Source organism: Pezoporus flaviventris, unplaced genomic scaffold, assembly GCF_033815535.1.
Source record: "Pezoporus flaviventris isolate CSIRO_AGI_PZ_B2104156 unplaced genomic scaffold, CSIRO_AGI_Pfla_v1 ptg000083l, whole genome shotgun sequence".
Taxonomy (NCBI): Eukaryota; Metazoa; Chordata; class Aves; order Psittaciformes; family Psittacidae; genus Pezoporus; species Pezoporus flaviventris.
Window position 1 is genome coordinate 10,817,840 of NW_026892631.1, and position 27,607 is coordinate 10,845,446.

At 41.2% G+C, this 27,607-nt stretch overlaps 1 protein-coding gene and 1 long non-coding RNA gene across 2 annotated transcripts in view; one reads left to right on the forward strand and one right to left on the reverse strand.

Moving 5' to 3' along the window:
* Positions 1-10,663, reverse strand: part of SRBD1 (S1 RNA binding domain 1) — a 125,439-nt gene extending 114,776 nt beyond the window's left edge. Inside the window, exons 1-7 of the mRNA XM_061475325.1 lie at positions 10,528-10,663; positions 9,240-9,350; positions 5,066-5,162; positions 3,713-3,795; positions 3,125-3,290; positions 2,326-2,673; positions 696-862 (exon numbers count right to left, since the gene is read on the reverse strand). Coding sequence (XP_061331309.1) covers positions 696-862; positions 2,326-2,673; positions 3,125-3,290; positions 3,713-3,795 — 764 coding nt within the window. The 5' untranslated portion in view covers positions 5,066-5,162; positions 9,240-9,350; positions 10,528-10,663. The remainder of the gene's footprint in view (positions 1-695; positions 863-2,325; positions 2,674-3,124; positions 3,291-3,712; positions 3,796-5,065; positions 5,163-9,239; positions 9,351-10,527) is intronic.
* Positions 10,664-10,752: 89 nt separating this feature from the next.
* On the forward strand, positions 10,753-22,520 carry LOC133280467 (uncharacterized). Its single transcript, XR_009747181.1, has 2 exons — positions 10,753-11,028; positions 21,077-22,520. It is a non-coding gene; the product is annotated as an uncharacterized LOC133280467 (long non-coding RNA).
* The last annotated feature ends 5,087 nt before the right edge of the window (positions 22,521-27,607 follow it).

Below are 27,607 nucleotides of genomic sequence, written 5' to 3' on the forward strand. Positions count from 1 at the left end.
GTGAGCAACTGCAAGTAGCAAAGGTATTTTGTTATGATTTAAATTACTTGCTCAGACAAGAACTCTCTTGGGCCACCTTCCCTCTTTGGAAAGAGCCTCTTGTTAGGGAATAGCAGGGCATACAAGGAAGAAGACACCATGTTGACAGAACAGCTTCCAAGTCAAGAACACATAGCCTTGCCATCTCAAGAACGTACAGCCACCCATCCACCACTGCAGCAGGCTTTGCTCATCATTTCTTTGCTGCAATGGTCCGGGATAGTTTAGCCTGCTCTCCTGCTATGCTACAGTCTCAAGTAGTGCTCTTCAGTAGAGGCTTTGCAACTCCAAGCAGAGGAGCCAAGGGATTCTTTGTGATTCTTTTTCTAAGGCTGCAGCTTATAACTAATCAGGCTATGTATCTCCAGAACCTATAAAACTACTCTTTCAGTAAGAGTTCTAGTAAACTGCAAAGAAATTAAGAACTCAGTTACTCGAGCAATTCATAACGCTAGATTCCTTGTTACTTATAGTAAAAAAAAAAAAAACCCCAAAACCAGAAAAGCCACACAAAAATCCCAGACCAATACCAGACCATAATTACCTCATGTTTAAACTTCCTATACGAGTTACTTTACAACTGTAGTGTGGACAAAGTGCCAAAACAAGGGACACAGAAGCAGCAGCCAGTTACTTCCCGGTATCAACTTCCTTACCGCAGCTCTTCCAAGGCTTGCTGCACTTCTCGCAAGGCATCGGCCTCCAGGTTATTGATGAGCTCTTTTCGATACCGAGCAATGAAAGGAATCGTGTTTTCTTCTTTAAAGAGGCGAATTAAGTTTGCACATACCCATGGTTCAACATTCGTTATTTCCGACAGGGCCTGTCAGAAAGAAAACAAAACAAAGCCCAACAAAACCTAACAAACGTTTAAGAGAGATCACAGATTGCTTCAAACAGCCTCTCACTCCACGCTCAAACCCAGTTCCAGAATCTTATGCTGGTCAGCAGGGACTACTGTCCTCCCTAAAGCATTCCTCCCATGCATCCAGCCACCACACCCAGTACTTCAGAAGGACATGCAGTAACCAATGTTTCCAGAAACTTGTAACTACAGAAAAAAAATACAGGAAACAGAAATGGGGGAAAAAAGAAAGAAAAAAGAAAAAGAAATAATAATCAGAAGATAACAAACTGCACATGAGCACTCAGAAAACCTGGAACTTTTCCTTCTTTTAAAGGAACACTGACATACCTTATGGTTAAACAAAGCCAAACCCACAATGCCAAAGCTGATGCAAATCCCACTCAACGAATTGGAAACTGGCATAATTGGAAATTAGCATGATACTGCTAAAGGTTTCAAGATGAATGAGGCATCACAAACTTGCACCAAGTTACCAAAAATACAATGTGTCAATGCAGACTCCATGACAACCCATGTAAGTACCTTAGCTTAGTAACGTTTTAACTATCATGGTTGGTTTGTACTTCACTACAGTTATTCTTACGCACTGCTGAGACAAAGCCTTTCAAAAGTCTTATTCTGGAGCCTTAAAACTTAACAATTCCTGCACAATCACATTCACTGCTTTTAGAACAACAATACACAAAGATTAAATTCTCCATTTGCATTTCCATTCCTTAGAAGACTCAGGAACAAAATTATACGCCTTTCTTAAGCAGGCAGTACTAAGGATGATGAAGAGAATGTGCTCCATCTATTCCCATTCTGTTCACATTAAAATCTTCCATAACCCACCCAACTTCCCAGAAAAGATCTATCCCAGAACTATCCTAAAGTTCTCTTCCCCTGAATGTCTTCAAAGTTAATATCCTACAAAAACATAGATGATGTCTCCCTTGATGTCACTGCTGTTTTGTGAATGCAGTCTCCTCCTTGATGGTACTGTAAATGGATAAACACTCTCAAATGCTACAATCCACACTACCTAATCTTAACATGCTGAAACTGCACACACAGACATCCCAAATCTTTCATCACCCCTTCCTGCAGGAGTTTCAGTTAAGTATATAAAAACCACCACCTCATGTGCTGATACAGAAGAAAAATGCAAACTGTTATAGGCAAGCTTAGTACTAAATACTGCCAAAGCCAGTATTAAAATAATATTAAAGTTTGAAGTTTTACCAGTTACCAACATTTATATTTACACATGTATTATGACAATTTAAGCAGATGTTAAGTGACTGCTTAGCAGAACAATGACCCTCTGACACTCCAACTAATGCCAAGAGGACTGAAATTGTGTGTAAAGAATCTAAGCACTAACTATGTAGGAAATGGTTGCATGGATGCCTCAGAAAAAGGAAAAGATCTCATACCTGCACAATATCCCAGTTCATTTCAAATTCTTCTTTTACTTTGTTGCCTCCTAGATTTTTAACTGGCTTTCCTTCAGGAGACGTAGTTGACTTGATCTTTTTAAAAGGTGGTTCATCAAATGCAAAATCCTCTTCAGATTTCTCATGTTTCACTTGAATTCCTGCTACAGGAACACTTGTTGAGGGTTTTTCATCACTCTCTAAACTCTGCACATTCTTCCCTTGGACTGAATGTATTTCCACTTTTTTAGGCACTTCTGGCTTTTGACGTAAAGTTTTTGGTTTAGTGTCTACATCTTCTTCCTTAGGTTTTAGGAGCTGCATTCCCTTATCTTTTGCAGGAGCATCCTGCAAAAAGGCATTTACACCATACTAAGCACTCACTGTTACATACTGGTTCAACATTTCAATTAAAACCTCGGAAGACCTGATACCAGACAACATTTTCCAAAGTGAGGTCTCTGTATGACAGGGAAATTCCAAACCAGAGACCTTGAATGCAGGAAAAGATACAAACATACGCAGCAGAATTTGATTCAAAAGATCAAATATCATTATCTTAGAAATACCTTAATTCGTCATTATCAGTGGCCAAAATTTTAAAGGAGGGCCCTTAGAGCTGGGACACTTAAATACATGAGAAAACCACACTTACCAAGCATACTGAATATTTGCCATAACAGTGGAATCAGATGAGCTGATCAGACTCATGCAACCAAGTGAGCCAGAGCTGGAAAAATCCTGCTCATGTTACTTGCCAACCACAGCAACTAAATGTCTCTTGCTTACAGACACTCACCATTTCCTCTTTTATTGCTGCCTTCTTGACCTTATTCCTGGCCACAGCTGTCCGTGGAGCAGCAACTTTTTTAGGTTTTGCCTCATTTTTCTTTGTCAACCGAGGTCTCTTGGCAATTTCGCTTTTTGGCTCCCACTCGTCCTCTTCCTCCTCTGATTCAGAGCTCCTGAAAAACAAATGAGTGAACAACACTGCTTATGAAAAGAAAGTAAAAAACCAAACCGTAAGCAATCCAGTCTGAGTGTTTTCTGACATGAAAGGAAGCAAACAGGATAAATGAACAGAAAGGTAGGTAGACTCAAAAGATAGCTCTTTCATGCTGTTGCAGAGTTAAAGGCTGGAACAATTTAGCAAGCTTTCCTGAAGCTGGTCACTGGGATGTGTACACACTTAACTCTGTTTGGACAACTGGCAATAAGGTTTTCACTGTGAGCATGAAGCAGCATAGGTCATTTGTGGTTTACAATCCAAGCTTTGTGCATGAAAACTTTTTAAGCAACATCCCCAAAACTGATTGTTGCTCTCACACAATTGCTCATGCTTAGCATAAACCTTCTTAAAAAATCCTAAGGCCAAAAGTAATCTTACGAGCTAGGAAATGAAGGTAGATCATCATCTTCTGATGTAGAGGTTTTGGCTTCAGATTTCACCCTCCTTGGTAGAGATGACATCTGAAACAGAGGCAAGAAGAGAGAAATAGAACATTTGGCTGAAGTTGGATGCTTTTATTCAGCCCTTTAACTCACTGCCAAGCATGCCCCCATAATGTCTTCACCAATCACTAAAGTTTCCTCAAGAGCAAGTTTGGATCTCTTAGCATCCAAGAATTTAGGCCACGGCAGCACACATTCAACACCCTTTACAACCGAGCAAATGAAACAGTGCTACAGCCTCTCAAATTATTTTTCTCTTCAAATAGAGGTCATTATTTGGCTTGCAGGTAAAGCTATCCTAGCAAAAAAGAGTAGTGGTTCTCAGACATATCATTAGGTGTCACTTGTATACTGTGCCAGACTTTACTCCATTGACCCAAGCACAGTAAATAATATTGAGATCTAGTAAAGTGAGCTCGCATATGGTTTTGATGGGAACAAGACTACAAGAAGACTGTCCATTCTAATCTAGAGTTTCACCTTTAAAGACTATCCACTGCTTGTATGCATAACAAAACCAATTATTTTGACTGAGCTGCTCATTAGCATATAGAAAGCATAAAAGACAATTACCAAAGGTAAAAAGAGAAGGCACAGACTTTCTCCTGACACAACATTCATACCTACAATAGCTGCATTTCAATTAACTAGTTACAGAACTACTGGCAATGGTTGGGCCCATGAATATCAATATTTGGTTATTTTAGTTTGAGAATTTTAGGTACCCTCAAAATTTTACCTGTCAGAAAATTAAAATTTAAACAAAAAAATATTAAAGCATTTCTGTAACTATAAAAGTCATCAGCATGTTATCTAAATCTGGTAAAATTTCATCATTTGCCACATACTATTCTCCCAACTTTTTGCACCTAGACCTCTGATCCAGCCTTACCACTGTGATGTGAGCCTTAAAGTCTCATATTGGCACACATAAAGTAGATAAGCATTTTCAAAAAAGGGCCATTTAACTCAAGTGAGAAACACTCTTTAATTCAACTTCATTCTAGCCTCTGTAGCACTAGAAACCTAACTATTGCTACAAATGGCTCTCAGCCAGTTTTCCTTGTAAGGCAGTCCCAAAATTTAAGTGACAATTTTCAGCACCCCAGTGGAAGGAAGACTACTGAAGCCCACATCATACACTGCCATGTAGCAACTGTGATGGGCAGTAACAGGTCAGCATTGCTGTGCTGTTCCACTGACTGAAAGCTCATTATGTGACTGGTTAGAACACACATCTACCACAGGAAAAGAGAAATCTTCACAGAGCATGAAAAATACTACTCACCTTCCTAGCTTCCCAGCTGACTCTTCACTCTCAGTTCTGAGACAACTTCAACTTCACCCAGCCACTCTGCTTCTCCGTTTTCCTTTGCTCTTTATACCTGAATGGTCATTATCACAGTCCTGAATTAATTCATTATTGCCATTACCTCAGAGGCATGAAAATAAGGTTTCCATTTGATATTGTACTTTATCTGTTTCTCCATTCTGTGAATGGGAGAAACAAAAACATCATTCACGTTCCCAACATCAAGATTTCCAGAATTAGGTAATACCTAAGCCAGATGGATCTCCGATCCATTTTTTGCAGGCACTGGCACACTCTTCATACATTGGGTTCCACATCTGAAACTAGGCATCTAGCTTACAATATCATTAGCAGACATGTTTCTTCAGCTAATCCAGCTAGGTGGGTATTTTTCAGTATTCCAGTTTTTAAACACTCTTAACAAGCTTTTTTATGGCTATCCATTGAATCACATCAAGGAAGAAGAACAAGCCAACAAACATGTTCTCTCACCCAAAGTCTTAATTCTCTATACTTCCCTGCACTCAGCATATCTCTGTGATAGCTTTGGGACTTACCCAAAAGCCCAGGTAAAAAGAAAGCCTCATCTAGAAGGTCTTTATTCTGCTAATATTTCTCTCTCACCTCAAGTGGCCAAGGGCAGAGTCTCAAAACATCTCAGCATTTGTATTGTTACATTAAGTAAGATTACAGCAAGAGTAAAGCTTATTCTATGAAGTTAATTGTACTTCCTGCCATCTAGCTCTGGTGACTAATTTAACTCTTCTTATCAGCATGAGAATAGGAAATGAACTCCCTAATTTAGGAAACCAGACATTTTCCACATTCTTCATGAACAGGTTAATATTTGTTCTACATCCTCCAGTCCAAGTCTACTTGTCTTCATACAATGCATTGAATTAAACAGAATCACCATATAGCAAATCTAGCAGTGGCATAGGAAAGCATGAAATAGCATAGAAAGTGGTATGTAATAAGGCTGAGTCTTTATGGGCTAATTCAGTGTTTGGGTGTTGTTTTTTCCTTTTGATTTCTTGGATTTTTCCACTTCAAAAAATCATCAGATCATCTTTTAAGTGTTTGTTGGAGTTCTTCAGAAAGCTGGAGAAGTATCAAACATCAAAGATGGTAAGATCAGCACAGAATCTGTCCTCTGTCCCATTCATCAATATTGTGTCAGTTATTACAAGCACATAGTGAGCTGAGACTGGCCTCAGATATACAAACTCTGACTTTAATTATACTATTAAACTACTAATTTTTCTTGGAAAAGTAGTAACTTTGTTCCTAAAGGCTTCTGTACCTGCACCTAAAGTTAATTTCAACTGAGGCAAGATGTGAATTTTAAACACAAAACTCATTTCAGAAGAACCCTCCACAAACAGATGAGGCATGGTCAGAAGCCAAACTGGAGTTCTACAGCTCAAAATAAAAGCCCAATACAAAAAGACATTTATGAGATGAATATCAAACATAGAGCATCACTGTGAGGTGGGGCCAAGTTATAACCACCTCCCCTTCTAATAATGTATACAATGAGCTAACTGCACTTTGTAGAGAAAGAATTTGACAGTTGCTACATGTACTCATTTTGTTTCTAAAGAATCATTGAGGGGGTTTATTCTAATCCACAAGAATACTTCTGATTTTGTTCCAAATTGCCAGACAGTTGTCTGCTAAATTTTCCTCCTGAGCTGCCTGCACTAGAGTATGCTAACACCTACAGCTAATGACTAAGAGTAACAGTCCTCCTATGATTCACTGCAGAGGGGGTGGCAGGGAAGAGCATGGAAAAGCAAGGAGTCTAAATGCCAATGATGATGACGATGAATAACTATTACAGATCTTTTGTAAAAAGCTTAGAGACAGTTCCTGAAGAGGCAGAAAAACTCAAGAAACGAGCAAATACAGTTATGATCCACATGGGGCATCTACAATGCTGGCTGCACTGACTTCATGGCAATGCAATCAAACAAGCACACTGACCTCTGATCTAGCCTTACCGTTGTGCTCTGCTTCTACAGGGATATGGCTCCCGGTGTCTCCTGCCTCAAGTGTTTAGGGAGCTCGGAAGAGCTTTTATTCACCCTCCCACAGCATGCTGGGATCAAGATGGCATGAAATGGCCACTTATTTCTGATTATATTTTCCAGATAAAGTGGCCTCAGTGGGAAAACTGCCTTTACCTCTTCCTTCTCTGTCACCTCCAGGTAATCAGACTCAAAGTGAGAGCTGGTTTCTACATTAAGGAAAGAAACTATGCTTGGCACAGCTGTGCGTCCCCTTCCCAAATCCAGAAAAGTCCCACAGCTGTAGAAGAGCCAATTATAAAGCTGAAAAATTAAGAGTATCTCATTTATACAGATCAGGTCAGAGCAAAACTTTTGCCTTCCTATACCTGTGTTCAGTATTGCTAAACCTTACTGCACACGTTCACAGTGCTCGGCATCTCCTCTATTTATCACCTGAAGGAAGAACACATGCAGCATTCAGTGATGTGCATGGGTTGTCCAGTCACCCTATGCAGGATTTCCCTGGCTTGACAACTGGCATGCTGAACTCCTGCAAGCTCTGTTCTAGCAGCTCTCCCCACACCCGAGGTCAGCAAACTTCAAAGTAACATCTACTAACATTTTTTTTTTCTTATTCTATGTACATTGTTGGAAACTTTGCTTTAAATAAAAAAATAAATAAAAAAATTGTTCTTTGAGAAAAAGAGTTTTTAATCACCTCACCAACAGTATTTTACTTCCATGCCAGGCAACATGTGCCAAGTTCTGGGAACTTTGGGCTTGCACACATACTTAAAGCTCCTAACTCCTGTTTCATTTCAAATCTGTCCATAAATGATTTTTTGCTTCGGTGCCACAGGCTAAAACCTTAACGCTGAAACTCCACACTAGACCCCTGATCCACTAAGGGAGTCAAAACTCTTCCACTTCTCCATCTCCCAAATGACAGCAGGCAGCATGAAACATCATTGTTCGAAACACCTGAATTCTCTTTGCTTCACACACTCAGTAATCACTAAAGCCTTGCTTCTCCACAAAACCCAAACTAGTCACAGCATATTCTTCAAAAGTGCTTCCCACTTCAATATGAACGAGAACTTTGCAGAGCTATTATGCTGTCCAGTAAAGAAGAGCTGAAACCATTGAAACAATTGCTATTGTAGACAAATATATATCCCAGGTCTAGTCTCCAAATAGTTTGGCATCAGTTTTGTGCCAGCTCTTTTGTTCCCACCACTTCTATTCTCCGCCTCCAATGCAGGGCTCCACAAGGCACTACAGCTATCCCGATGCCCGAAAATAGCACACTTCTCCCTGCCTGTCAGCTACTCATTAAAATCAGGCTAATTTAAATCTTATAACCTTACTACAGTGAGTCCCATAGATCCCTCATAACTAAAGAAATATAGATCTGAATATCACCAAAGTCTACTGCACCTTACAACTTAACCAAATTGATTCTTCTACCTGAAGACACAGGATTTAAAATAACCAAACTCACAAACCCACACCACAATGCAGACCCAAACAAACACAAGTCCACCACACATATACCTGGAAATTAATTTCATTTCAGTAACTGAAAAAAAACCCTCGACCCCTCTCTAGCAGAAAAGGACACAGAAACTCCTGAAGCTCTTTTCCAGATAATCTAAAGTATCTTGTCCCTTCCAGAAAGGAAATCTGTCTATGCAGGAAGCTCCTCAAACTCTGCTTTGCTGCCTCTTCTTTTCTAGCATGAATAAAGGATAACAGAAATTTGTATTGTAGTTTCTTCTTAAATCAAACAGCAGCAGCCAAACGACCATTTATTATAACACCAAGCATCTGGGGCAGGACATAAAAAGCACTAGGAAAACTATATGACAAGTGAATTTCAGACTGTTACTAGTAGCAGCAGAATGACCCACTTCAATAATTACATGTAGGCTTGATTTTGTCATTTTAAGATGCTTCCATTGCATGTTAGAATAACATCCTAAGAAGAAATCAAGATGTGAGCACACTGTCAGCAGCAAAGAGGAAAAAACACTATGCAGACCAATGGCAGGGAACTTTATGGAAATTATTCTATCACTCCAGGTGTTTTATTCATCTGTAAAAATTAAGTTGTATTTCAGAATATAAATCCAACTTACTGTAATTCTCTTAAGGTTAAAACCTTGGAAAACTCCCAGACGCTTTTGCTCAGAGAAGCTGGAACAGTGGATTCCCAAGGACTTTTCCTGCACAAAGCCAGTCAGGACTGCCTGAGAAAGGAGTTGCAGATACAAATCAGAAGACTCCAGTGCTAACTGGAAAACTACAGCCAGAAAGAGAGAGACATAGAGGGTACACACACACAGCAAAACAGTCCCCAATGCTAACCAGGAAGAAAAAGGTATAAGACTGGCAAGGGTATCACCTACTGCTGCTTCTTACAGAAGTACCCCCAAAAACGCAAACCACCAGGGGCATGCCTTTTGGAACACGCACTCTTCTCCAAGTTTGCTTCCTCTGATCCTACTAAGGAAAAAGACAACAGCAGCCTGCCATAAGCAGAAAAGGTGTGTGCAGGAATGGGGGGGGGGGGGGGGGAGCAACACTTTCCATGCATTATTTAATTCACTTATCTCAAACCATCTATGAAAACAGACATTATCCAAAACCTGGGGGACAGCTTAATTAAGTGCAATGTCATTGCTCCTGAAGGATGCAGAAGATGCACGTCTGGTGACAACAGTTTACCACACCAATAACACTCACTTCTGGAGTCCTACAGGCACAAGGGGAGTTGACAGTAAAGCACTGCTGCTGCTTGGTGACTCACTGCCATAGAAATCACTGCCTTTTAGTCCAGAAACGTGACGTAACTCTAAATACACTTTACACACTTGGAAGCCCTATTCTTCCCCAGACAACATCCTACTTTCCCGAGATCTGTAGACAGCATTCAAGAGGAACTATTTCAGCTCCATCTCACCCTCCCTGCCTGGGAAGGACACCAGTTCCTGGGCAGCACCACGAGAACAACCCCCTTCACAAGGCCCATCCTGCTCCGGGACAGGCAGGGGGCATAGGAAGCAGCCCAGCGGCTCCGGGACCCCGGCCGCCTCCCGCTCATCCCCAGCCCGGTGGGTGCCGCGGTCCCGCCCACCCGCACCCCGCCGCTCCCTCACAGCGGGACCCCGGGCACAGCTTCACGGCGAGAGAAGCCCCGAGCAGCCCTTCCACCCCCAGCTGGGGAACAGGCAAGGGGCAGAAACGGAGAGCCGGGAATAAAGCATCTCGTTTCCACCTGAACAACGGAGACAACACAAACCCCTCTCCTGCCGGCGCGACACGGCACGGAGAGCGCCCGGGACAGCGCAGCCCCGCAGGCCACTGCCCGCCCGGCCTCACCCGCACCCTCGGGACGGGAGGCACGGGAGGCTCCCCCGACGTTACCCGCTGGTGCCGGCTGCCGCGTTTGAAAGGGCCGCCAGAGCAGCCATGGCGGAGGCCCCCGCCCGACGCGCCGCGGGGAGGAGCAGGAAGCGGCAGCGGTGCCGCGCCGCAGGAAGCGGGCACCGGAGGGGGGCGGGAGCGGCGGAGGCCCCGCCCTCTGCCCCGGCCCCGTCTGCCCCACGGCCCCACCGTGTTCCCGCTGTACCGAGGGGCGCGGCAGAAGCGAAGGTGGTGCTGAGTGCTCCCCGAGGGGTCGGGTTGTCCCCGGGGAGCAGGGATCGTGCCGCGCTGCCCTCCCGCTGCCGGCGGGGCTCGGGTGGACGTGCGGCCGCCAGGTGGCGCTGCAGCGGCGGGCGCGGATCTGGCCTCAGCCCGGGTCCGAGCTGTGACCCTGAGGGGAGCGGGGAGAGGCGGAGCGGAGCGGAGCGGCACCGCTGGGACACAGGGAAGCCGATTTCTGTGCCTGTGCCGGGCAGGGTGGAAGCCGGCCCGCCCGTGCGGGTGTGTCGTCTCTCCCCGCGCCTCATCAGACCTGGGTAAGGCCGGGTCTCCCCTCTCCCTGCCTCTTTGGGTTGCAGGATTCCCCCGGGAGGCCCAGCAGGGCCTAACGCGGCCTCCAGGCTGCTGAGGTGCACCGCGATGGCGGTGTCAGGTCGTGGTTATCGGCTGCCCTGTTCCCTCGTGTCGGTGGGTATGGGCTTTCCCCGTCGTGTTGGGCAAGGTGAAGGTGTGAGAGCTGTGGGACAGGGTCCCCGCCTCTGTCACAGTGCGAGAGGGTCAGCCACCTTTCACTCCAGAGGACAATGAGTGGACATGCAAAATGCCTACGCTCCATTATTGGCTGATGGGAGTTTGAAAGGTGTTAGGAACATCAGGAACATTACTGTTTTTGCTAGCCAAAACCCACTGGGAAATAAGGTTAGTTATTTTAAACAGGGGTGTTGGGAAGCAAAAATCATCATTGTGTGAAACACACTACCAAATGTGACCATAGAAGACACAAATACATGCCCTTTCTCTCAGCCCACTGAGTAGGTAAGAGCATAATACATAGGATGTTAGTGTTCCTTTACCCGTGCAAACTATACAAACATTTGTACACTAGTGCTGGAAGAACTGTCCCAAGTGTCTGTCACCCATGTTAGTTTCATATAATGTTGTGCTTCCCTGCAATCTCTACATCTATTCCTTTTTCATCTGTATCTACTAAGTAAATGTTCAGCAAGGATCCAGTGAAATCCATCTCATGCTTAAAGTTTAATGGGTGCTGGTTTCTGGAGCCATCACTAGAAGAATGGAGCAAGTGGGCTGTTACATTAAAGCTGCTTTTGAGCATCCATTACCCTAAAAGGTCTTCTGCTTTGTATCATAAATATTTGTAACTTGTGGTCATAACTACCAGCCAGCTGTCCTCCAGCCTTGGAATGGCAACGTCTTAAATGTTACTAAGGTGTAATAAACTTAAATAATTCATAATTTTTCATCTTGACTTTATAATAAATGTGTGTTTAGCAGTCCGGAATGAATGGCTTTAAACACAATGCAGTTTCTCTCTTTTGATGAAGTTTACTGACCTCTATAGCTTTCAGGGGCCCAGAGAGAGACTTATGCACATATTTGTCTTTATGCATGGGTTTGTATCTCTGGTGCCAAAACTTCAGCTGATATAAACTGTCATAGCTCTGTTGACTTAAATAGGGCCTGTGATTTACACAAGTTGAGGATCTGACTCACAGACCTCAGTATGACTGTTCACATATTTAAAGGTAATAGAGCTTCCAGGCTCAGAGCTGGTTCACTTGGAATTTTATCCTAGTAAGAGCATACTAGTTTAGTCTAATACTAGGGAAATCCATTGTTAAGACTGAGCTATTGTAATTTAACCAGCTAATGTAATACAATTGAAATCATGTTAGAACGTCAGACAATTTTTCATCTGAAACATTGTCATTTACAATAGGTGAGGTTCTGGAGATTTTATATTTCAGATCAGATGCTGCTCTTATGCCAATGTGAAAGCAGTCTTTAAATATAGAACTTGGTGCACTATAAGAACAGAAGATTGTGACTATAAATAGCTCTAAAATCATATTTGAATACTTGGTCTGATTATATTTTGTAATACTTTCAGAGAAACTTTGTGCAGAACATAAAAATACCGCCTGTGTCATCTGACTCCTTTGATGCACCGCATTAAAATTCCCAAGGCTAAGTGCATATCGTGGAGTCAACTTTATTTCTCTTCTATTAATAGTTTAAAAATAGGTTAGTGTTCTTGTAAGGATGGGCTAAGCCAGAACAACTGATTTTGAAGAAATTACCAATATAAAAATGTTGGTGGTTTTGTATTTTTTTTTCTATTGCTTGCTTACGGTGACACCGTTCCTTATCTATAATAAGTGATCCTATTGTCTGTTCTGGCATATGTATTCTATGGTGGCAGGTTTCTTTAGATTTGTTTATAGTGACCCCTGCTGCAAAAGATTAAGACTGACGTTTCTCTAAACCTTTAAAAGGGCATTTGGCCAATTATTTCAGAGTTCAGTTCAAAAGAGCCAACCGTCGTAAAATCGAGTATATAAAATCTGAAACTCTGTCATTTGGATAATTTTCAATAAAATTACTCTAATCACAGAAGGCTTTTTTCCTCTCTTACCTGTGTAGGATTTACTTTCTAATGCAGTGCATTATAGTTACAAAGTGAAACAGCTTTTCATTTCCCAGATGGAATGCTCGTTCTATGTGTTATTGTTCTTTGATAGGGGCTAGACTTGACACCAATAAATCTTTGTCTGAACTGCTGCATGGTAATGTTTTTAGAGCTCCACTCAGGAAAGCACGTGCTTACGTTTATCTCTATTCAGGATAGCAAAACAGTAAAAGAGCAGATTAAAGCACAGGACTAAGTTTAAACACAGATTACCCTCTGGTTTCAGAAGGACTTAAGTGTCAGCCTATTCCAGTATTGCCCTGAATAGAATGCTTTCTCAAGCTCGTGCTTGGAAATTCTTCAGCACAAGATATGTGTATGTGCTCTTTTACAAGCAAAAGATCCACCTATGCTCTGCAATGGCCAAAAGCTGTCTAGCTGTAGCTAGTGCAGCACTTAACCTGAACTAATTGGCCCTGCTAACAGGGACTGCATGAGCTGCAGCTTTATGCTGCTTCAGCTGTTGTAGCAGTCTGCAGGCTGGACAAAAAAAGCATATAGTTGCTCACAAAAGACACTCCAGGCGTAACTATGGTAAAATCTCTGATCTGTATATTAGTATAAATGTTATCATACAATTATATATGCCTGATACGGTTTTTTAAAGCTGTATTTAAAAAGTATTATTTAGGCTGCAAAGCCAAGCAGAACACCACAATTAGAGCTCCTTGTGTAATCTTTATACTGCCCTTTGTGCAAATATTTACTGGTAAATGGAGGCTTCGCATGGAAAATTGAAACTAGCATAGAGAAATAAACGCAAGGAGGCAGAATTAAAATCTGAAGAGCACCTGTGTTGTCCTTTCTCCCCTAACTGAGTCCTTCATGTTGCAGTCTCAGCAGCATTCTCCTATGGCTGAGTGCAATTTCCTATGTCTGATAGAAAATAAAAGCTAAATTGAGCGCACTTGTCCCATATCCTGTATTACCAGTGGGGACGGAATCCTGTATCTTTTCCACAGTAGCCACAGTTCAATATACAACCAGTCAAATTTGTCGTTTTATTGTAGGGTGATGGGTTATGAATCCTAACAGTGGTCAGTGGCAAGAAATTCAGCATACCTGCATGTCTTTCTCTTTTTCTGGGAGCTGGAAAACTTGTGCTACCTGAAATGTCAGAAAGGGAGGGGAGCCAGGGGGTCTTCCTCTCTCCCCCTTCAGACCTGGAAGAAATCTAGTCCATCACAGTGTTCCCCCAAATTTTCCATTGTAGGCAGATGCTGAATTACTTCTGGTATGAGAGTGCAACCTGGTTCTTGGCCACATTGCAGGAACATGCTGAGGGCTGTATGGTCGGTACTCAGCCTTCATAAACAATGTAATCCATACTCCTGTTTCCTACCTCAGTGCTTTGGCAGCTCGTGCATTAGCTTCTCCTGCAGCCATTGCTGTGCTTACATGATGGTATGAGCTGAACCATGAGATGTTAATGTGGCTTTTTTATCATTTTGGCAGACTGACAAACGTTTCCTTAGGAGGTCAACTGGGAGAAGAGACCTGGTGATTTTTAACAGTCCATTTCTCAACAAAAGGTTGCAACATGTAGTGACGTAAAGGTATACGTACACAGAGGAGGCCAGAAAGACCTTGCCATTGCCCTTAGCTTGTCAGATACCAAAAAGACCCACTCCAGAACTAAGATAACTGCATGAATCTAAGCTAATGAGCACTCCTGAGAGGCAGGGTATGTTAGTTTGGGCATGGTGCCACATTAATGTGACTCTACATCTTCCAGACGGAAGCTAGCTTATGTCTGGGCAGCTCAGAGCATGAGCAGAGCTTGCTTTTATCTATCTGCACCTGTCTGCGTGGCCTTGCAGAAATAAAATCAGTAATTTCCCAATTAATTAGCAAAGGCCTTTTGCAAACAATGCAGACATAAGAGCATCTGCCAAAAAAAGCACCCTGCTTCAAAACCTCCTCAATTTCTTTTTGTCTACAGGGCCTAAAAGAACGCGTCTATCTTGCCAATACACTCTCAAAGTGCTTTTGTAATACCCATCTGGTTTTGTTTTCTTCTGTTTCTTCCTGCCTTATATTTATACTGAAAGGTCTTGAGGAAGAGACCATCTCACTGGCTGTGTTTGTACAAAAATACAATGTGATGGCATCCTCATCTGTGCCTCTGACTCCTAAACACTGTTGTGTGCCCAGCAGTGACATGGGTGGTTTGTATTAAGTAACCATTTGATTTGGGACTGATAGAAATGTCAATCAGTAGAAGCAGAGATCTGTCAGGAAATAGTTTGCACTGTATTCATGTTTTTACTTGTCAGCTGGACAAAGCACTGATATTTTTATTTTGTGTGGTAGTAGGTGCTTGTAATGGAAGCTCCATGTCACTGTTGCTATTGCCACTACTACAAGCTTATTGCTTTGGTCATATAGTTAGACCTTACCTTTAGCCTATGCACTGCCTACCCAGAATACTGATGTGACCTCCACCCTTGCAGACTTTAAATGCCCCACAGTCTTTACAGCATCTGTCATGATGCCTTCTCAGAATGAGGGTCCTCTATGCTCAGATCCCAAGTTACACTTTGAGGAAGACACTGCAGCAACTTTCTTAGTCCAACACCTACTGAATCTACTGGCCATTGCTGTGTAATTGCTCTGTATGCATTTATAGCAGCTCTTCTTTGTGTGTGGATGGTGCAGGGCGCATGGTCCATATGACGTGTAGTCCCTATGCACATATAGCATGAAATATCTATTGTCAGAGTGTGTTTGAGTTGCTTCTGAGTTGCTCCACAAAGCACAGGTATTTATCCTCACAGCCTTTTTGTTTTCCCGTTGTGAAGGATGACAGCAAAGACAAATTATGTGCCTTCAGCAAAGGTAGAGAACCATATCCTGCATCTTCAAAATCCATTGGTATTCCAGTGGATCCATTAACTGTACAGCTGCAGAGAAGATAGTGTGACTGTTCTCCCTATTGATCCAGCAACTGTTTTGCAGGATTACTCCTGAAGCTGCGTTACATGCTAATATGTCCAGTCTGTATACCTAAGGGAATGGAAAAGGAACTAAATCTTGAAAGGAAGATAAGGAATACTAAGGGATGTTTAGACTCCAGTATAGGCTATTGTTCCTGAGTTACTGCATGAATTTATTTCAGAAGAGAATGTCTCTTTAGAATCAGAAGCAAATTGTGGTTTAAAGATGGCTAGAGGACAGCTCTGCTTCTGTTGAGGTCAGTTCTGATTTTTGTAAATAAGTATGCTCAAGATTATAGTAAACTGTTTTCTAGGCTGCAGGGTTTTTTGGGAAAAGTCACATTTGGGAGAATCAGAATTAAAGTGGTCATCCATTGAACTAACAACCCCCATTATTCCTGTACTGTTATCCATATAAAAGGATTTACCCTCTTTATTTTACCCTATATATATAGATATATTTGCTTGTCAGTTCTCTGCATGTGGGATGAGGATGCCTCAGAGGCAAATCAGAGTCTCCAGTTTCCTCTGCTGGCTCTGCAGAAGCACCTGGGTAAGGACCTTCAATAGCCATGAGGCCGCGTGTCTTGTTACAGAGGGACTAAATCCATCACTTCTGAAAACAGGAGATGATGCTGGCAAGTGAAGGGGCCTTGAAACGTGTTCCATTATTCCTGTCTGTTCGAATAGCAGCTTAAGTGCTTACAAATTGATCAGATGCTTTCAGCAAGCTATGAAAAGGGCTTTGGTCTAGGGAACATTAATCTGAATCTCAGACTCAATTTTCTCCTCTGCTACAGCTGTCCTGTGTGACCTTCAATGAGGGACTCTTTCTGTTCCTTGGTTCCTTATTGTGAAAATGGGCTACTAATAGCATTTCCTAAAATGGCATGTGAGGATAAACAGTGACTATCATGCACTCAGGTATTAGCCCATAAAGGGGCTGCATAAGAATCTTAAATTTTACAGGAAAACTCCTGCCAGAAAGATTCTGACCAGTTCCAGTCAGTGCCTGGACAGTAACAATCTGATTTTTGCCATGTTCCCTGTCTGCCTGTTGCTGGCATTGACAGTTCATACAGGCATACTTAAACCAAGTATTCTTGATTTAATTCTAACCAAGTAATTCTAAGTAATCCGTGGATAATTTTGAAACAAAGTTTATATGTAGTCAAAATGTAGTCATAGTGTTAGATATTCTGATACAATTTAGCATTTAGAGAACTTCTTTATTTCTCAGTCATCATTTCCTCTCTTTTCCAATCTTTGAAAGCAAGCTGGTGCTTTAAAATCCAGAAGAGGGTTTTTATGTGTGTGGCCAAATCCACACAAATGTAAAGATGAAAATGAGAGTCCCATAAGGCCTTTGTCACCTGTCTGAAATTCCACTGTCTTCAGCAGAGCTGCAGCTGGAGATGGATTAACCTGATCCTAGATGAGAGCTGAGAAAGACGCATGCAGGGAGAGATGTGTTTTCCCCTTAGATCCAGCCCCTCTGGAAGTGACAACTGCCACCAACAACTATTGCTAGAATATCCTGCTAGACCCTGGCGTGGCCTTCACCGGGTGACGTTAGAGCTTGGTTTTTGGTTGTGGTTGTAGTTGTAATGTGTGTCAGTACTTTTGCTAGCATGGCAGCCTGCAGTTTGGTTAGCAATACTTTGAAAATGTCTCTGCTAGCAATCCTAGTAACCGCTATTTTAAATAACTACTGTCAGTCTTGCAGACTCAGCTGCAATATCTGTTCAGTTTGAAGTGTGCGCAGGATTTTGTAACCAGGCCAACATTTTTAAAGTAACATAAACGTATGTAGTGCCTCATCTTTGCTAAGTTTAAAGCAGTGTTGTTAGGTTTAAGAAACAGCGACCCAGCAACGTTGGCTTTAACTGTACTAGCAGGCCTATAAAATGGCCAGTTTGGTTGCTTCTGTTTGTCTTGGTTATCCTGCAACATCGCAGGTAATTCATTCTCTCACAAGAAGTTCCAAAAATTCCAGTGAATGGAGAATGTTGACACATAAAACTTGGTTGCTATTCCTGTAAGATAACTATTACAGTAACTAACTATATATAGCCAGAAGTAATTGCTTCTGTAAATAAAATACCAGTGAACACATTACAAGATTAAAGAGAAACTTTGAGCTTCCATCACAGCTATTTGCCGACTCCCACCCATATACACACAATGACTTTGCAGTCATGGCTCTGCAATACCAGAAGACTTAATTTAGGATGTGCGTGGCATATTACACTTCCTTACATTCCTAAATGAAGTGTTCTTCCATTAGCTGCTTAGTTCTCATTTTAGCTGGCCACTTCACCTTTCACTGGTGAAGAAAAGTACAGTCACTTCACCAAATATACTGCAGTGCAATTATTTGTTAATCTTACTTTATAGTTAGGATTTAGAAATGTATGGTAAAAACTGTAGGTGACCATGGGGATTTGGATGTGTTTTTAGAAAATATTCTTTTGAAACTCCCACTCTTAAAAAAAAAATCTTTAAAATGACAGTTATAGGTAGTAAAAGCATGATAAATTGCTGGAAGATCAGATCAGAAGTGATGCACCTTAATAAATGTGTGATCAATCTTTGAAAGGGAAAGTGATATTAAATAGCTTGAATACCATGCTGATAGAGGAAGAGATGCTGGTTAAGTACCTTTGAATGTAGGTTTACAGTGATTTCTAGCATTTTCTAGTGAAGGAGAAGACTTATTCCCTATGAACTGTGGGGGTTTTGCTTACTACTGCTGGTAAAACTAGAAAGCTTGTTCATCCTTCATACCTCTTACTGGGAGGGAGTTGGAGGGCGCAACTGTAAGGGTTTGAAAGTCCCTTTTTCTTCTTTCCTAGTCTGTCATTATTTAGACAAAGCTGGTTTAGCATCTGGACTTTTCAGAAAGAAGTCTATTCCCACAAAAGACCTTTTGCTTATTGAGTCCTTGTTGCTTCTGTTAATATTATCATAAGAACTGGGAGCTGCTGTCATGGAGCAGGATCCTACCAAGCTGTAGGTAGAAGAAGAGCAGACTGGTATTGTGTGTATTTGTGGGTGTCACAGTAGAGTTTGGAGTCTGGAGCCCAGTGGGCAGATGGACAGGTGTCTCCAGGGAACTGCTAGGCATGAGGGCAGCATGGAAAAAAACACTTCTCTTCTTGAATTAAAACATAAGAAAGGAGTTTTGCCTGCTTCTAAGAGTCAGTGATCAGAGAAGGTGTTGACATGTTATTAGGAAAGAGCCATTGTAGATGGAGTGGGGATGGGCTGCGTAGGAACCTGAAAGTGAAAATCAACAGCATGAGTTTATGCTAACAAGAATAAATGAGAGCAACCAGTATGTTGTTTTAGGCAAAAACCTACACAAATCCTTACAACATTCTGAATGAACAGGAGTGGTGCAGGAATACATCTGTCATAACCAAAAAAGCAGGCTGATGCTCCTTTGTGTCTTTGACAGACTGTGATTGAAGATTTTACTGCTGAAAAAATCAGCAAGACAAACTCTAAAGATAATTCAGAGTAGAAGATGATGCCTATGTTATTAGACCTGACAGTAGTGTGACAAGAAAGCAAGTAACAAGGAAGATTCATTATGGGAAACATAATTGTATTAACTTGGTTGTTTTGTCTCTTTGTATTTGAGTACTTTTTGCAGCAACTCACCATCAGCTCTCCCCAGAAATGCAGATATTTGTGTTCTCATTTTGCCATCAAACAAAATGGCATCAAGGAACAGCCCATATTTTAGCAGTGTTGCTTCTGTAACAACAGTAATAAATGCTGTTGATGGGCAGTAACCTGGTGTCACAACAGTATCCCAGTTGTAAATACACACAATAGCAGAGAGTACTCCCATCATTCTCCCTTTGTGTGCCTAGATAGATCTCTTCTGCCAGTTTGAGAAATGCCTCTCCCTGAAGTGCCTTTGTGAGAAAAAGTAAACTGGAAGGTTGTAGGAGGAGCACAGAGATGCGGGTCTGTGTTTGGCCCCTTAAAGGAGGTACTGAGCGAGTTTCCTGTAGAGTTTGGAAGGAGCCTCCATAAAATTAAGTCAAATGTGGTTTGCCCTCCCAAGAGAGCTTTGTGAAGCTGTCTTGTAAAGCAGAAGGATATGAGCAGGTATGCTGAACAGCTGTTTGAAGGGCAAATCTAGAAAACATTCCTAGCAGGGACAATTCCAGAACATGTTTAATCATGTGGTGTAAATCAATTCGGTATTTCTCATCTGCTAAGGATGGACCATTTGTGCCTTTCCATTGCAGTAATTGCACTCTGCCAGTGCAGTAACTTGCTGCTGCTTAGTCTCCCTTGTTTTCTGCTGAAGCTTCCTGAACTCTCTCATGTCAAATGGAGAACAGAAAACTGTACGTGCACAACATGTTGTTTTTTATTCTGAAGCACTTTCCTGAAGTCGCAGATGTCTTCTTAAACTGAACATGTGCTTCACTGCACAGCTTCATGGCTATGATACAACTACAAGTTGTCTCCTGAGGTAAATAAGCATTCCCCGGCTTAGCTAGAAAAAAAAAAGTCCTTATAAAGGGTATTTCAGACAGCTGGCAATAAATAAATTGTCATCCACTCCATGCAATCTACTAATAATCAGGAAAGAGAAGAAAACCATCCATATTTTATATTCCACATGCTGATGCACTGTCCTTATGGAAAAAGGTGAGTGTCAACATGTCACAGCTTGCTGACTTCAAATGCCTTTCTGAACGCTATCTCTCATCAGTAGACTTGTATTCCCAAAGTAAAGAGTATTAAGTTTCAGCAGAGGACTTGAACGGTCCCATTAATAACCTAATGGATGAAATAGTATTCAGTGGGTTTTACTCAAACAATCCCAGACCTGAAATATTTGAACTCACTCATTTCTGCTTGTCTTTTTTCTTGGTAGATATTCACGTGGATCCAATCATTGGATGAATTTCTGAATCAGCAGAAGACATCTTTCCAAACTAGAGGTCATTAAAATTAGGTATTTGAATCCATTATATCTCAGTACAGTGCCATAGCTTTAATAGGTTTTAAGTACAATGGGAGCTCTGCTTCATGATCTTGTCATCATCACTGGACACCAGAACGTTAACATTTAGATATCTTAGTGCGTTTGATATTGTTAGTTTATGTCATTTTAGAGTGAGAAGAAAAAAAATCCTAGACAAAGTTTTTTGGAGGAAAACACCTCATTTAAAACTCATAACTTTGAAACAATTATCCTCATTTTTCCAGACTTGGCATTTCTTCGATCACAGCAAAATAAAAAGCCCACGCCAAAGCAAACTAGGTGATGTTTTGGTCCTCTGCTTCTGTATTCAGGCATAAAATATCCTACTGAAACATCTGGAAAAGGTTATGTTGTTAATCCACACATAATATAGAAATGTTTGGAATGATACTCAAATTGTGTGTAAAAAGATTAGGCAAAACTAGAAAAGTTTCTGTCCAAAATAAGTATTTTGTGAAGTTACGAATATATCAGCACAGACTTGGAAAAATGTGTTAGAATTATAGATTAAATTCTACATTGATTATACTGGATAATAGCTGTTTCAGTGATGATAAATACTTGCTGATTATAAAACCAGTTTTTAACCTGATTGTTATCCACTCTTTCCTTCCTCTCTTCCTTATGACTCCTTAGTGCAGATCACAGCTTTCTGTGTTTTGGAGCAAGTGTAAGCTACTTCCATATGTCGGAGGAAGAGTTACATAAAGAAACTGCTCCTTTTATTTACAAATATAAGTTTATCCTAATAAATAAAGTGCCTACATTTCTCCCCAGGCTAAATCTAGTGTAAAAATTCTAATACAAACTGGAGCATAAACCAGAAATCTCATGAGTTTGAATGGGATATAAAGATATGTTAAGGACAGTGTAAATAAACAGATTAAAACAAATAAATGGGAGAAAACAAAACTGAAACTATGATGTGCTACGTGATGTGGATAAATACATACTTTGAATTATTTATTTTATGAAGAATGAAGTGATGTGGGGACTGTGGTACCTGCAAGAACAGTCAAATCAAAGATAGAAATATTAGTATTTTGTCTATGCTACTGTTTAAAGCATCACATATAGACCTCTAGAGGCAGTAAATTTCTTTGGCTTTTTCTAAGGATGGGTGAAGGACACTGGATTCCCCAGACTCAGGATGTTAATACCATGGATACTGACAGTCTCCCAAAGGACTCCTTCAGTTATATTAGTATTAGGGATGGGAAATGTTTTTCATGAGTAGCACTTCAGAAAAATGCTATGCCCTTATAATTCTGACATACATTTTCATCAAATTGTGTTGACAGTTATGGTAAAAAATAAACCCACAATTATTTTTTTTCTTGATGTTTGGGTTTTGTTTTTTTTTCAAAGAAGCACTGTAACTAATCTAATTTAAATATTTTTATTAACATTGAGTCTACCTGGGAAAAATAATTCATATAACTTCTCTTAAGTCAGATTTGTTAAGGTTTGGCAGCCCTACCTTTGATTTCTTTGGATCAGTTACCTATTTGACTTTATGAGAGCAGCATTAGGACAAGTATACTAGTAATAGTTCATTTCAATTCAGATAACAAGAAGTAACTGACATAATTGTCATAGAGTAGATGAAGGCAGACAACTCTCACACATTTCTTTTGGGGTGCCTGCTTTACTTAGAAAACAACAACCAAACCTTTTTTCATATGAAAACTTTAAATTCCATGATAGATTACTTTCATTTGAGAGCTAGATGGGTTTCAGATACTGAACATTTGTAGTCTATGGTATTCCTTTTTTCTTTTTGCCTCAAACTCCTTGATGTGTCCAAAAGCAGAAATATTTATGGGAGGAGAGCAAAAGGATGTCTTTCAGAAGTTACCTGCTAAACGTAGATAAATACAGATTTATTTGTGAATGTGTTAAAACCACATTAAAATTAAAAAACAAAAAAAAACCACGAAACAAAACCCTGTTGTTTTCTTTGATTTTCATGAGGAAGAAAACCTGTTTTCTAGGTAAATCAAATATAATTTTTCTTTGCCGTTATAGAATAACTATCATATCCTAAAATGAAAGTCAAGATGGTGCTTTGAGGATAGACATGTGAAAGCTTTGTAGATTGCTATGTGTACAGAGGTATAATTACTAAGTAAGTAGCACTAACTCAGATGTGTAGTGCTTTGCTTGGGCTCAGAAGTTCCCTATTACCTGTGTGTAATGGGAGTGGATTGTGCCCTGTCTTGCTGCAGGCATTCTGCTTTGCAGGATTACATCTTGCTTTCTGCCCTTCTCATGCTGTGTTAGAAAAAAATGGGATTGCACTAGAGGAAGAAAATTCCTTGCATTACTTGAGAACTTCTACAAGCTGGTACAGAAAAGACTAAGAAAAAAGGATGAAGCTTTTAGCGGGACAGATAGTGGGGTGGGTATGTTTTCAGCATATAAATGGAGAAGAATGGAGTATGACAAACTTAAAACCACACCCACAAACATAAAAAAGAGAAGGAAAAGTAAAATAACCTGTGGAGAAGTAATTACGACCTGGTGATTCTTTGTGCCTTTATTCTGTTTGTGAACTCTCAAGTCATGAGTCATAGTAGTTTAGTGGTCAACTGTTTTCTAGTCTGTGTTGCCAGTAGAGGCCCTTTAGGCATCAACACGTGGGAAAAGATCTCTGTCTGTCCACACCTCAGCGTTTTCTCCCAGTACTGACTCCCTTCCTTCCCTCAAGAGAAGTATGTTAGAGCAGAAACCATTGGTGGACTGCCTGTGTCTTAAAAAAGTTGAAACTGACACCTATGCTAGGAAATGAAGCTTGGCTTTAACAACTTTAAAGGCATAAATATTACGTACTTGTGTAGCTAGGTACTATGTTTCAGTTCTCCAAAGACAAGTGCAGAAATAAGTCTACTGAAGAGTCCCAGATCTTGACATTTCAGATTGTGTAGTGTTATGCACATACATATAGGCCTTTTTAGGCTTTGAGCATCATCGTAACTGGCTAAGGAAGCCAGGTAGGAAACACAACTCGGTGTGCTCTACATGTCCTGAGTGGTAATACTGCAAATACTGTAAATCATTACATCACTTCTTTATTCTGCCTAAATTTCTCAATTTCAAAAAGTTTGGGTTCTTGGATACTACAGTGGGAAAAGGCTGGAGTAAAGCTGAAAACTGGGGGAATCATGAGATACAGGTTTTATTAATGACTGTTAATGACTTCAAATGTGATTTTAAGCAGGTGGTTAGAACTAAACTCTCAACACTGTCCACTTGAGATATCTCTAGTCATATATTTTACAATTAAAGCACTCAAAATTCAGAGGCACTTCCAAAATGCATCGCTTTAATCATTCTCTTTCTCACTCCTCTGCTCTGTAAGGTGGTGATGATACCTACTTTTGAAAAGCCTTTTCTTTTTACATTTAATTGATACTACTGAACAGATGCATAATTGAAAATCATCCAAAAAATCAGCAGAAGCTGGTCATTATTATTACACCTTGGGCACACTTATTACTCTGCTGCAACTTAGCAGCTCTGAAAGAGTTTGCCTTGGAGTGTCACACGTAGCAGTGACAGATACTCCAAACCCTATAAGGGTTCTTGGGTAAGGCAGTAGGATGAATTCTAGCAATGCTTCAGTGACGTGCGTACACCCTGCCGCTATTTCCTTACTACAGCCAGTGATGCCTGGGCACTCAAATATGAAGTTGTCCTGACTCAGAGCCTCCCCTACTTTTTATCTGGTGCACTCACACTAAATGGTTCAGCAGCACAGTAAGTCTTTCTAGCCTGTTCTATTGGTGTGCTCTACACTACCATATGTCATATAGCTTGCAGTCCTCTAGTGTATGTGGAAGTGTAGGGTCAGTTCCATTTCCTGCAGGCAAACATGCTCAGATCCCCTCAGAAAATTTCTTTTTGGGAAGCCCACCTGAAATGGGATACACTTTCCAGTAGCAACTATACTGTGGTACTCTATAGAGAGAAATAGAGCAAAAACTAACAGGAGTATGGATAAATGACAGCTGATCCCAAAATGCATTGAGTGTCCAGCCTCAAGGGGCTGTGACAACTCGAGAACTAGCTTTCCTATGATGAAAGGAATTGCATTTATCACTAGACAATGCTTGCTCCTTGCCTGTAATTGCTTACATGGTAGAGAGAAAGGAACGAAAAGGACCTGGAAAGGCAAAACTCAAGTTCATGTTCCTGGTTTCTTCTGGTCCTACTGCAGAGAGAGAGTTGTACCTTTTAGAAAAGCACTAACTACAAGGCTTACCCTGTATGCATGGAGAGAGGCTGTTCTAGGGCAGGGGGTTCTCTCCTGCAGCCCAATCCATTCCAGAATTGCCTCCCTGTCACTCTGTCTCACAATTAGCAAGGACAATCTGGTCTATTACAGTCTTAAGCAATGTTCATTAGCTGCAGGTTTTCCTGCCCAAGAAAATTCTCAGGATGAGGGCTGATAAACCAAGAACAGAACAAATCTGGGTTTTACCCTTCACAAGTTTCTGCAGCAACTCCATGTCTAGACTAGCAACAATCCTGCAAGTGGCAAACCTGCAGTGAATGTTGCCAGCAATGAAGGCTGCGTATGTCAAGGCTGAGAGGATACGTGTACTTGACCAGGAGGAAGCCTATTTTTGTATTTGGGGTATGTTTCCAGTATAGAAATACCACTGTATTTTACCAGAGAGATGTATAGTGCTAAAGTTTTTGTATCAGTATAATAAAATCACCATCCACAGGGAAGAAAATAGTATTACAAAAATCCCACAATGGTGAGAGCCCCTGGCACAGCTCTGTTTGTCTGGGATCATACTGCTCTGCCTAGCTGAGCCAGAAGCCTCCTTAGCTGTGACCTAAGCATATGTTTCTGCAACTGGTGGTATGGTTTTGTAGTACATGCAGATATGCTTAAGCTGGAGGTAATCTATCCAGCTCAGGTAAGAACTGCTAGGAAGGTATAAAGTCATGGGTTTTAATCTTGGGTAGCAAAGCAGGTGCGTACCTGAAATCAGGATGGCTGGTAGACATATCACTGTGGTCACCATGCCTCTATGTCTGCCAGAAATAGGTACCTTAAAGCTGCAAATCCTGTAGTCCCACATCAGTTGCAATATAGAGGTATTCTGAGAGATCTATACCCAGTGAAAGCTAACAAGTTGAAGCAGTGTTTCTTATGTTCTTTTAAAAGGGGTTGGGAAGAGTACCAGAAGTATAATTAAACTAGAGACAGTAGCAGAGCTAATGACAAGATCTCTTTTGCTGAGGCATTTCACAGAGAGCATTGGGAGTGCCTTAAGTAACTTTCTCAGGTACCTGCTTTGTGAGTGGAGAATAAAGTAGTAGGAAATTGGCTGGGCACAAGGGAAAACTTGGAATGGAGCTGGAGGTTGGACCAAGCTCAGTGGGACTGGGCCTTTTCTTCCTCTTTAGAAGATGAATGAGCTATTGGTATACGCTAAATTTCATTTTCAGCATGACAGGAGTGAAAAGCTCCTGAGGATGCTTTTTTTTCATAGCCATGTGTCCAAAATTAGGTATCTAAATAATAATTTGACTTTCAAAGACAGTCAGCATTTGCCAGCAATCTTTGATTTCTTGCCAGGAAGGGGACTGATCCCACTGACACTCAACTATTGCACTTACATAAGCATTAATTTCAAAGGAATTCAGTGGATGTACTCACGCTAGTGAACATCTTCACATACATGATGCTTGGAAGATGTTCGTGTCTCGTGTGAATTCAGAGCCAAAGTTCCTCAAATTTCACAAGGGTTATAACTTGGATTCTGGCTTTTATTTCTTTTTTGACATAAAGATGTTTCCTGCATGCAAGCCTGATTTGATTCCTTGTGCATCTGTTTAGTATAAATATAAGAAATGCTGGTCCTTTTAAAAATAAACCACCCAAAACCTCCTCTTGTTCTTTCATATTGCTGTACTTGGAAAAGCCTAAAAATTTGCTGACGTTTCCCCAAGGTTTAAGCAGTCTTTCAGGAAAGCACTAAAACCGATATAAGCATCAGTTTTGTAAAGACTCAGCCAGATATATTCCTCTGCCACTGTAAAAAAAGTAAATCCTTTTGAAAATCCGGTCAAACTATCAACTTTGTTCAAGAACACTTCAAAAGCGGTTGCAATTGTGGCTGCAGTAACTGAATAAAGCCTATTGCGAGTCCTGGAAGGACTTTACACGCTCTCTCCACCAGATAGTGCTGTTTCTCCACTGAGTTATTGAGGATTCACAGGCCGGGGAGAGGTCAGGGGCTGACTCGAGGTAACAGACTGCCTCCCGCTCCCTCGTCTCTCCTCGCCCCTGCCACTTTGCGTGCAGCAAAGGAGACGCAGCTGGAGAGGGATTTGCGGGAGCAAACCCGTGTTTTGGAAGGCTGTTGTGTGCAGATGACTGCGTGCTGGTGTTGCTATCGT